Below are 12,709 nucleotides of genomic sequence, written 5' to 3'. Positions count from 1 at the left end.
AACCTCACTCACTAGATGTAACCTGACTTACTAGATGTAACCTCACTCACTAGATGTAACCTGACTCACTAGATGTAACCTGACTCACTAGATGTAACCTGAATCACTAGATGTAACCTGACTCACTAGATGTAACCTGAATCACTAGATGTAACCTGACTCACTAGATGTAACCTGAATCACTAGATGTAACCTGACTCACTAGATGTAACCTCACTCACTAGATGTAACCTGACTCACTAGATGTAACCTGAATCACTAGATGTAACCTCACTCACTAGATGTAACCTGACTTACTAGATGTAACCTCACTCACTAGATGTAACCTGACTCACTAGATGTAACCTGACTCACTAGATGTAACCTGAATCACTAGATGTAAGCTGAATCACTAGATGTAACCTGAATCACTAGATGTAACCTCACTCACTAGATGTAACCTGACTCACTAGATGTAACCTGACTCACTAGATGTAACCTGACTCACTAGACGGAGTTTGACTCACTAGATGTAACCTGACTCACTAGATGTAATCTGACTCACTAGACGGAGTTTGACTCACTAGATGTGATCTGACTCACTAGCCGGAGTTTGACTCACTAGATGTAACCTGACTCACTAGATGGAGTTTGACTCACTAGATGTAATCTGACTCACTAGCCGGAGTTTGACTCACTAGATGTAACCTGACTCACTAGACGGAGTTTGACTCACTAGATGTAATCTGACTCACTAGCCGGAGTTTGACTCACTAGATGTCACCTCACTCACTAGACGGAGTTTGACTCACTAGATGTAATCTGACTCACTAGACGTAGTTTGACTCACTAGATGTGATCTGACTCACTAGCCGGAGTTTGACTCACTAGATGTAATCTGACTCACTAGCCGGAGTTTGACTCACTAGATGTCACCTCACTCACTAGACGGAGTTTGACTCACTAGATGTAACCTGACTCACTAGACAGAGTTTGACTCACTAGATGTAATCTGATTCACTAGATGTAATCTGACTCATATGTAACCTGACTCACTAACCTGACTCACTAGATGTAACCTGACTCACTAGACGGAGTTTGACTCACTAGATGTAATCTGATTCACTAGATGTAATCTGACTCATATGTAACCTGACTCACTAACCTGACTCACTAGATGTAACCTGACTCACTAGATGGAGTTTGACTCACTAGATGTAATCTGACTCACTAGCCGGAGTTTGACTCACTAGATGTAACCTGACTCACTAGACGGAGTTTGACTCACTAGATGTAATCTGACTCACTAGCCGGAGTTTGACTCACTAGATGTCACCTCACTCACTAGACGGAGTTTGACTCACTAGATGTAATCTGACTCACTAGATGGAGTTTGACTCACTAGATGTGATCTGACTCACTAGCCGGAGTTTGACTCACTAGATGTAATCTGACTCACTAGCCTGAGTTTGACTCACTAGATGTCACCTCACTCACTAGACGGAGTTTGACTCACTAGATGTAACCTGACTCACTAGACGGAGTTTGACTCACTAGATGTAATCTGATTCACTAGATGTAATCTGACTCATATGTAACCTGACTCACTAACCTGACTCACTAGATGTAACCTGACTCACTAGACGGAGTTTGACTCACTAGATGTAATCTGACTCATATGTAACCTGACTCACTAACCTGATTCACTAGATGTAACCTGACTCACTAGACGTAGTTTGACTCACTAGACGTAGTTTGACTCACTAGATGTAATCTGACTCACTAGCCGGAGTTTGACTCACTAGATGTCACCTCACTCACTAGACGGAGTTTGACTCACTAGATGTAATCTGACTCACTAGACGGAGTTTGACTCACTAGATGTGATCTGACTCACTAGCCGGAGTTTGACTCACTAGATGTAATCTGACTCACTAGCCTGAGTTTGACTCACTAGATGTCACCTCACTCACTAGACGGAGTTTGACTCACTAGATGTAACCTGACTCACTAGACGGAGTTTGACTCACTAGATGTAATCTGACTCATATGTAACCTGACTCACTAACCTGACTCACTAGATGTAACCTGACTCACTAGATGTAACCTGACTCACTAGACGGAGTTTGACTCACTAGATGTAATCTGACTCATATGTAACCTGACTCACTAACCTGATTCACTAGATGTAACCTGACTCACTAGACGTAGTTTGACTCACTAGACGTAGTTTGACTCACTAGATGTAATCTGACTCACTAGCCGGAGTTTGACTCACTAGATGTAATCTGACTCACTAGCCGGAGTTTGACTCACTAGATGTCACCTCACTCACTAGACGGATTTGACTCACTAGATGTAATCTGACTCACTAGACAGAGTTTGACTCACTAGATGTGATCTGACTCACTAGATGTAGTTTGACTCACTAGATGTAACCTAACTCACTAGATGTAACCTGACTTACTAGATGTAACCTGACTCACTAGACATAGTTTGACTCACTAGACGTAGTTTGGCTCACTAGATGTAACCTGATTCACTAGATGTGATCTGACTCACTTGATATAACCTGACTCACTAGATGTCACCTCATTCACTAGATGTAACCTGACTCACTAGGTGTAACCTGACTCACTAGATGTAACCTGACTCATATGTAACCTGACTCACTAACCTGACTCACTAGATGTAACCTGACTCACTAGATGTAACCTGACTCACTAGATGTAACCTGACTCATATGTAACCTGACTCACTAACCTGACTCACTAGATGTAACCTGACTCACTAGATGTAACCTGACTCACTAGACGGAGTTTGACTCACTAGATGTAATCTGATTCACTAGATGTAATCTGACTCATATGTAACCTGACTCACTAACCTGACTCACTAGATGTAACCTGACTCACTAGATGTAACCTGACTCACTAGACGTAGTTTGACTCACTAGATGTAATCTGACTCATATGTAACCTGACTCACTAACCTGACTCACTAGATGTAACCTGACTCACTAGATGTAATCTGACTCATATGTAATCTGACTCACTAACCTGACTCACTAGATGTAACCTGACTCACTAGACGGAGTTTGACTCACTAGATGTAATCTGATTCACTAGATGTAATCTGACTCATATGTAACCTGACTCACTAACCTGATTCACTAGATGTAACCTGACTCACTAGACGTAGTTTGACTCACTAGACGTAGTTTGACTCACTAGATGTAATCTGATGTCCACTCTACAGGGATTTGCCTCACATAAGTAATTAAAGAACTGAACACGAGATATTAAAGTCTCATGTTCACATTAATAAGTAATTAGAGAACTAGCCCTAACCCTATAACACAAAAGTTATATAATCCTCTGTAATATTTACAGCACATGAACGAGAGAAACTGAATCCTGGATCGGCAGGATGGAAAAGCTGCCCAGTAGACCTGATTAGACTGGTTTTACTAGCAGTTTCCAGGTGTGAACTTGCTCTCAGTTTACAATGTTTTACAGAACAACCTGCAGTCTGTGATTACTAATCATCACATTCCACCAGCTGATAGAAAGAAAAAACAACCTACTTGACCTCACCGTCTACACATCCTCTCAGGACCATGAATGTCTGAACCACATTTGAACCTGTTGGGGATCTTAATCCTCTCGGTACCATGAATGTCTGAACCAGATGTGTTCACGATCAGACCAACAGTAGTCAGTGGACTGACCGTACTCACCTGTCAGCACTTTGTTTTACCCCCCACCCTTAAGAAAAGTTGTCTCACCCCAGGTCCAGGATGGGCGGCTTGTCCCGTCCTCGGCGGTAGCACAGGTACAGGTGAGGGTTGTTGATGAGGCCGGCGCTCAGCTCGGCCGAGTGTCCGCCCAGCGTCCTCTCGATGCAGGTGAAGCCCTCTGGCACCTCCTCGCCGAGTCCCCGGGCGATCACCGCCAGATCCGTCACCGACTCCACTGCTCTGGACGAGGATGAGGACGAGGAAGAGCAGGAGGAGGTGGAGGTTTTGGCATCCTCGTCCAAGGGCCTCCAGGCCCCCGCAGGGTCGAGACCTGCTACTACGAAGTAGTCCACCAGCTGGGGACATTTCTCCTCGGTCATGCCGTCTGTCTGTCTTCCACTGCAGAGAGAGTTAATGAGTGTTACCCTGATAAGTAATGAATTGATATTAGCTAAGTATTAATAATAATAAACCTCTACGACACAAAGAAATACTGAAACATAAAAACGATGATGAGAGAAATACGTTTAAGGAGCCATTCAATTCAATTCAGTTTATTTTGTATAGCCCAGAATCACAAATTTGCCTCAGAGGGCTTAGACATACGACATCCCTCACATCGGATCAGAAAAAACTGCCAAAAAAACAAACCATTTATGGGGAAAAAGGGAAGAAACCTTCGTATCCCGGTGGCTGTAAAACTCGGAGAGTCGGAGCTTCTCTATGGACAGAACAGATTACTGCAAACCATAAACTGAAGCTTCTCAAATCACTTCTGTAGAAACCCACTCATTCATCTGTGTGGTCCACAACCATCAAACCTAAATTTGACAACCCTGATCTGGTGACCTGGTACAGAGGTTCACAGCTCTAACAACACTGGACCTGGTTGTGGAGCTCCTTAGGAACACAGCCGCAACGAGGACCCTCCAGGACCCACCAGCACTCTGAGGACCCACAAGGATCCTGAGGACCTTCTAGCTCCCTCCAAAACCCCGAGGAACCTCCAGCACCCTCCTGGACCCTCAAGTACCCACCAGCACTCTGAAGACCCACCCTCCAGCACCCTCTAATCAAATGTGTCTGTAATACATCAGAACATTGGGAAAATTACTTTATCCTAAAACAAAAAGCATCCAATATCTCTCACAACAATATTCAGTTTATTATTATTATATAATAAAAACAGCACATTCACATTTAAAAACCATCAAATGTTTCCTTCCTTTAAACTAGAGACACTTTGAAAGGGCAAGAGGACGGTCCACTCATCCCCCTCTTCGAAGGGTGAAAGTGAGAAAGAGACATTAATAAAGAGAGCAGGAAGTGGAACAAATGGGAAGGGGAAGGGGGGGATGGGGTTCAAAGGTCAGCTGGCAAACAGGAAGAGGACTGGCAGCATGCTTCCTGTTCATCTGTGACTTTCTAGTGACACAGCAGCTCATAAAACACAGTAGCTTCCAGCGACTTCAGTCACAACATCTCCATCTATGGAGTGCTCTATAGATAGTGGCTGTGTTCCTGTGAAATCAAGAATCACATTTAAAATTCTTCTCCTCACCTACAAAGCCTTGATTGGTGATGCACCATCATATCTTAAGGAGCTTGTAGTACCATATTGCCCCACTAGAGAGCTGCTCACTAAATGCGGGGCTACTTGTGGTTCCTAGAGTCCTAAAAAGTAGGATGGGAGCCAGAGCCTTCAGTTATCAAGCTCCTCTTTTATGGAACCAGCTTCCACTTTCAGTCTGGGAGGCAGACACAGTCACCTCATTTAAGAATATACTTAAGACTTTCCTCTTTAATAGTGCTTATAGTTAGGGCTGAATCAGGTTTGCCCTGGTCCAGCCCCTTGATATGCTGCTATAGGCTTATAGGCTGCTGGGGGATGTTTTAGGATACACTGAGCACCTCTCTCCTCTTCTCTCTCTCCTTATGGATGAATTTACATCTCTCCATTGCACCTTATTAACTCTGCTTCCTCCCCGGAGTCGTTGTGACTTCACGTCTCATAGGGTCCATTGGACCTGGAGGTGTCTGATGCTGGTGAACCGGCCTCCTGCCTTGGCCCCTACTGATGCCCCTCCCCCCTCCTCTCTACCTCCTTCTGTTTCATGGATTGGAGTTCCATTCATACATTGTCATATTCATGTAATGTGTTTATGTAACTCTGTTCATCTGGTCACATGACATCTATTCTTCTGTCCATCTGGGGAGAGGGATCCTCCTCTGTTGCTCTCCTGAAGGTTTCTTCCCTTTTTTCCCTGTCAAAGGTTATTTTTGGGGAGTTTTTCCTGATTCGATGTGAGGTCAAAGGTCAGGGATGTCGTATGTGTACAGATTGTAAAGCCCTCCGAGTCAAATTTGTAATTTGTGATATTGGGCTATACAAAATAAACTGAATTGAAAAATCTCTATCTTCTAACTATAGAGCACTTTACATGAACATATCCAACTATAGAGCACTTTACATTAACTTCTCTATCTTCTAACTATAGAGCACTTTACATGAACTTCTCTATCTTCTATCTATAGAGCACTTTATATGAACATCTCTATCTTCTAACTATAGAGCACTTTATATGAACATATCCAACTATAGAGCACTTTATATGAACATCTCTATCTTCTAACTATAGAGCACCCTACATGAACATATCCAACTATAGAGCACTTTACATGAACATATCCAACTATAGAGCACTTTACATGAACTTCTCTATCTTCTAACTATAGAACACTTTACATGAACTTCTCTATCTTCTAACTATAGAGCACTTTACATGCACTTCTCTATCTTCTAACTATAGAGCACTTTACATGAACTTCTCTATCTTCTATCTATAGAGCACTTTATATGAACATCTCTATCTTCTAACTATAGAGCACCCTACATGAACATATCCAACTATAGAGCACTTTATATGAACATCTCTATCTTCTAACTATAGAGCACCCTACATGAACATATCCAACTATAGAGCACTTTATATGAACATCTCTATCTTCTAACTATAGAGCACCCTACATGAACATATCCAACTATAGAGCACTTTATATGAACATCTCTATCTTCTAACTATAGAGCACTTTACATGAACACCAGAAACAATACTCACTGTGAACTTTAAATTAAGCAGGACATTCACATTTCAGGCACTCATGAATATCAACATTTTGCATCAACACTGACGAGCGTCGCTACATTGTGAGATGTCAATATAACACCAGCATTGATGCGTTTCATCACAGTACAGTCATGTTGTTTAGGATATAGCTTAAAACACACATTTAAGTATGCAGCCGAGAAGGGGACGACCAAAAAAGACAAACTCAAGGCTTCAAAACGTGATTCCACGTGGTCATGGTGACTACGTCTACTTATAAGGTATAACGTGTAGGAAAAGGGTTAGTTGATTACCACTGAAGCTCTGTATGGTGTTTAAATGTTTGTGAGGTTGTGCGTGGGTGAGAGAAAGCCTACATGTACGCAGTCACTGCTATTGTGAATTTACACTTGTTTAAACAGGAAGGCAAAAGGTCAAAGAAGCTGCAGACCAGAACCAACACAGACAGTAGCTATCTCACCTCCACCTGTCTTCACCTGTTGACTGCAGGAAATATCTGCTGCCACCAAAGTTCAGCTCATGTTTCACACAAAGAGAGTAGTCTGCTGAAATACTAAAATAAAAAATACAATTTTAGCAGAAAAAGCTCATTTTCATCACAATCACTTCCCTTTTTTTTTTTTTAAAGGATGATGTGCAACAAGGAAACTCTCCCTCCCTGACACACACACACACACACACTTCAACACAAGTTTTATTGTTTTTCAATGTGCTCTCTGACTCTGAGAAGTAAACTATGAGGCGCTCATGGACTGAGGAACAATCTGTAGATGCACACCAGCATCATGAGCCTCTCCAAGAACATCGCTATGTTTTATGGCAGATTGTTTCTTTAAACAACACATGAAGCAGAAGCACTGAAGAAGTTCAGCATCAAACTGTTCAGTGCGAGTTTTAGAAAAACAGGAAATGAGCAAGGTTATTAATAAGAACAGCTGCTGAAACCTGCAGCACTCGTTCATCATCAGCTGTGGTTTCCCTAAAACACACTTCTGTTTCTAGAAGCTGAGAAGCTCTTTCAGCCTCAAAACGAGCCCAGCAACTCACAAAGCCCAGCATCTACAACTAATACATTCCCAGTATCTTATAATAATGATAATAATACAATAATTACCTTTGAAAGCCCAGACGGTGGTTTAACAAACTGCCGCTTCTAAATTCCTAAGTCTAGTTAAGTCTCCTCAGTGGTCAGACTGAAGAGGTTCAGCTGGTATTATTATCGATTATTATCCGTTTCTACTGTGAAGTCTGAAAACAACTTTGCTCAAATTAATTCCAGCTTCTTATATACTGCTTTATTGTGAAACTCTTGACACTGAAACAGAAAGTTCCTTTCTAAATCTGCACACATTGTGATTCTTTGTGTATTTCTCCACAGATAAGCCATCTCATGTTGTCTGTGTGCAGATATCTCACCTGAGATATGAAAAGCTGCCACAGGAAGTCATTGGTGTTGTGAGGAAGAAAATAAAAGCCTTCGATGTCCAGTTTCTAAGCCAGTTAAAATAGAAGCTTTTTATTGAGCAATGGAGGTGATCTTTGGTGGTGGTGTTTGTGTTTGTGTTTGTGTTTGTGTGTGTGTGTGTGTGTGTGTGTCTATCAGATGGACCACAAGGGTCTTTTGTCTCCTCTGGGTGTCACGGCAACACACCAGCAACTGACATCATCCCTCAACACGTTCAATGAGAACATTATGAGTCACATGATCAATTCCCATTGCACAGAGGAGTTTTTTTGCCCAATTATAATTCTGAAAATGAATTACTGATTTAAATGTTTGAGGAAGGTGAAGGAATATGAATAGTTTGAAGGGATGAAGTTATGAGTGGATTACCATTGTAATCCACTCATAACTCTATAATATAACATTGTATTGTTACAATGGTAAACCACCTATAACTCCATAATGTAACATTGTAATGTTACGATAGTAATCTACTCATAACTATGTGACATGATAATGTAACATTGTAATCTAACATGATAATGCAACATTATATTGTAGCATGATAATATTACAATATACGTTATCATGTTACATATGTAACATTGTAATGTAACATTATAATGGTAATCCACTCATAACTATAATGTAACATTGTAATTTAATATAATGTGACATTATAATGGAAATCCACTCAGAACTCTATAATGTAACATAATAATGTAACATTGTAATGTAACATTGTAATTTAATATGATAATGGTAATCCACTCATAACTCTATAATGTAACAGCTGTCTATTTATAAGGCATTCGTAGGTCTATGTATTTTACTTGTGATTGTGTATGTATTTTATTCTATTTAATGTTTTGTACTATTTGGACCTTGAGTCTGAAATAAAAGTTTGATTGATTGTAATGTGACATGATGATGTAATGTGACATGATGATGTAACATCCGCTTGGTATACATCTCTACATGTAAAACCTGGTTACTGTCATCACATCTAGAAGAAAAAGGTCTGCTGAAGAAACCAAAACTTTTTAGTTTCACTATGAATCATCAATATATCAGAATATCATCACTGATGTTACTTTGACGGCAGGGAAACCACTGAGAGAATATCTTTACACTGGGGTATTAGTACTTTAACTGGGAGAGAATATCTTTACACTGGGGTATTAGTACTTTAACTGGGAGAGAATATCTTTACACTGGGGTATTAGTACTTTAACTGGGAGAGAATATCTTAACACTGGGGTATTAGTACTTTAACTGGGAGAGAGTATCTTTACACTGGGGTATTAGTACTTTAACTGGGAGAGAATATCTTTACACTGGGGTATTAGTACTTTAACTGGGAGAGAGTATCTTTACACTGGGGTATTAGTACTTTAACTGGGAGAGAATATCTTTACACTGGGGTATTAGTACTTTAACTGGGAGAGAATATCTTTACACTGGGGTATTAGTACTTTAACTGGGAGAGAGTATCTTTACACTGGGGTATTAGTACTTTAACTGGGAGAGAATATCTTTACACTGGGGTATTAGTACTTTAACTGGGAGAGAATATCTTTACACTGGGGTATTAGTACTTTAACTGGGAGAGATTATCTTAACACTGGGGTATTAGTACTTTAACTGGGAGAGAGTATCTTTACACTGGGGTATTAGTACTTTAACTGGGAGAGAATATCTTTACACTGGGGTATTAGTACTTTAACTGGGAGAGAATATCTTTACACTGGGGTATTAGTACTTTAACTGGGAGAGAATATCTTTACACTGGGGTATTAGTACTTTAACTGGGAGAGAATATCTTTACACTGGGGTATTAGTACTTTAACTGGGAGAGAGTATCTTTACACTGGGGTATTAGTACTTTAACTGGGAGAGAATATCTTTACACTGGGGTATTAGTACTTTAACTGGGAGAGAGTATCTTTACACTGGGGTATTAGTACTTTAACTGGGAGAGAATATCTTAACACTGGGGTATTAGTACTTTAACTGGGAGAGAATATCTTTACACTGGGGTATTAGTACTTTAACTGGGAGAGAATATCTTTACACTGGGGTATTAGTACTTTAACTGGGAGAGAATATCTTTACACTGGGGTATTAGTACTTTAACTGGGAGAGAATATCTTTACACTGGGGTATTAGTACTTTAACTGGGAGAGAGTATCTTTACACTGGGGTATTAGTACTTTAACTGGGAGAGAATATCTTTACACTGGGGTATTAGTACTTTAACTGGGAGAGAATATCTTTACACTGGGGTATTAGTACTTTAACTGGGAGAGAGTATCTTTACACTGGGGTATTAGTACTTTAACTGGGAGAGAATATCTTTACACTGGGGTATTAGTACTTTAACTGGGAGAGAATATCTTTACACTGGGGTATTAGTACTTTAACTGGGAGAGAATATCTTAACACTGGGGTATTAGTACTTTAACTGAGAGAGAATATCTTTACACTGGGGTATTAGTACTTTAACTGGGAGAGAATATCTTTACACTGGGGTATTAGTACTTTAACTGGGAGAGAATATCTTTACACTGGGGTATTAGTACTTTAACTGGGAGAGAGTATCTTTACACTGGGGTATTAGTACTTTAACTGGGAGAGAATATCTTTACACTGGGGTATTAGTACTTTAACTGGGAGAGATTATCTTAACACTGGGGTATTAGTACTTTAACTGAGAGAGAATATCTTTACACTGGGGTATTAGTACTTTAACTGGGAGAGAATATCTTTACACTGGGGTATTAGTACTTTAACTGGGAGAGAATATCTTTACACTGGGGTATTAGTACTTTAACTGGGAGAGAATATCTTTACACTGGGGTATTAGTACTTTAACTGGGAGAGAATATCTTTACACTGGGGTATTAGTACTTTAACTGGGAGAGAATATCTTTACACTGGGGTATTAGTACTTTAACTGGGAGAGAATATCTTTACACTGGGGTATTAGTACTTTAACTGGGAGAGAATATCTTTACACTGGGGTATTAGTACTTTAACTGGGAGAGAATATCTTTACACTGGGGTATTAGTACTTTAACTGGGAGAGATTATCTTAACACTGGGGTATTAGTACTTTAACTGGGAGAGAATATCTTTACACTGGGGTATTAGTACTTTAACTGGGAGAGAATATCTTTACACTGGGGTATTAGTACTTTAACTGGGAGAGAATATCTTAACACTGGGGTATTAGTACTTTAACTGAGAGAGAATATCTTTACACTGGGGTATTAGTACTTTAACTGGGAGAGAATATCTTTACACTGGGGTATTAGTACTTTAACTGGGAGAGAATATCTTTACACTGGGGTATTAGTACTTTAACTGGGAGAGAGTATCTTTACACTGGGGTATTAGTACTTTAACTGGGAGAGAATATCTTAACACTGGGGTATTAGTACTTTAACTGGGAGAGAATATCTTTACACTGGGGTATTAGTACTTTAACTGGGAGAGAATATCTTTACACTGGGGTATTAGTACTTTAACTGGGAGAGAATATCTTTACACTGGGGTATTAGTACTTTAACTGGGAGAGAATATCTTTACACTGGGGTATTAGTACTTTAACTGGGAGAGAGTATCTTTACACTGGGGTATTAGTACTTTAACTGGGAGAGAGTATCTTTACACTGGGGTATTAGTACTTTAACTGGGAGAGAATATCTTTACACTGGGGTATTAGTACTTTAACTGGGAGAGAATATCTTTACACTGGGGTATTAGTACTTTAACTGGGAGAGAGTATCTTTACACTGGGGTATTAGTACTTTAACTGGGAGAGAATATCTTTACACTGGGGTATTAGTACTTTAACTGGGAGAGAGTATCTTTACACTGGGGTATTAGTACTTTAACTGGGAGAGAATATCTTTACACTGGGGTATTAGTACTTTAACTGGGAGAGAGTATCTTTACACTGGGGTATTAGTACTTTAACTGGGAGAGAGTATCTTTACACTGGGGTATTAGTACTTTAACTGGGAGAGAATATCTTTACACTGGGGTATTAGTACTTTAACTGGGAGAGAGTATCTTTACACTGGGGTATTAGTACTTTAACTGGGAGAGAATATCTTTACACTGGGGTATTAGTACTTTAACTGGGAGAGAATATCTTTACACTGGGGTATTAGTACTTTAACTGGGAGAGAGTATCTTTACACTGGGGTATTAGTACTTTAACTGGGAGAGAGTATCTTTACACTGGGGTATTAGTACTTTAACTGGGAGAGAATATCTTTACACTGGGGTATTAGTACTTTAACTGGGAGAGAGTATCTTTACACTGGGGTATTAGTACTTTAACTGGGAGAGAATATCTTTACACTGGGGTATTAGTACTTTAACTGGGAGAGAATATCTTTACACTGCATC

General features: G+C 40.0%; 1 protein-coding gene across 6 annotated transcripts in view; it reads right to left on the bottom strand.

Annotated features, from left to right (window-relative positions):
• Positions 1-12,709, bottom strand: part of LOC117745830 (DENN domain-containing protein 4B-like) — a 68,419-nt gene that overhangs the window by 48,892 nt on the left and 6,818 nt on the right. For 4 of the 6 annotated variants that reach the window (XM_034554373.1, XM_034554375.1, XM_034554376.1 and 1 more), the window contains exon 2: positions 3,767-4,117. In XM_034554373.1, the coding sequence (XP_034410264.1) occupies positions 3,767-4,098 (332 nt within the window). In that variant the 5' untranslated portion in view covers positions 4,099-4,117. Of the gene's footprint in view, positions 1-3,766; positions 4,118-7,306; positions 7,400-12,709 lie in introns of those variants that run through there. The other 2 variants (XM_034554374.1, XM_034554377.1) reach the window with 1 other exon arrangement.

This window comes from Cyclopterus lumpus, chromosome 16 (assembly GCF_009769545.1).
Source record: "Cyclopterus lumpus isolate fCycLum1 chromosome 16, fCycLum1.pri, whole genome shotgun sequence".
Lineage (NCBI taxonomy): Eukaryota > Metazoa > Chordata > Actinopteri > Perciformes > Cyclopteridae > Cyclopterus > Cyclopterus lumpus.
This window is presented reverse-complemented; position numbering and strand designations above follow the sequence as displayed.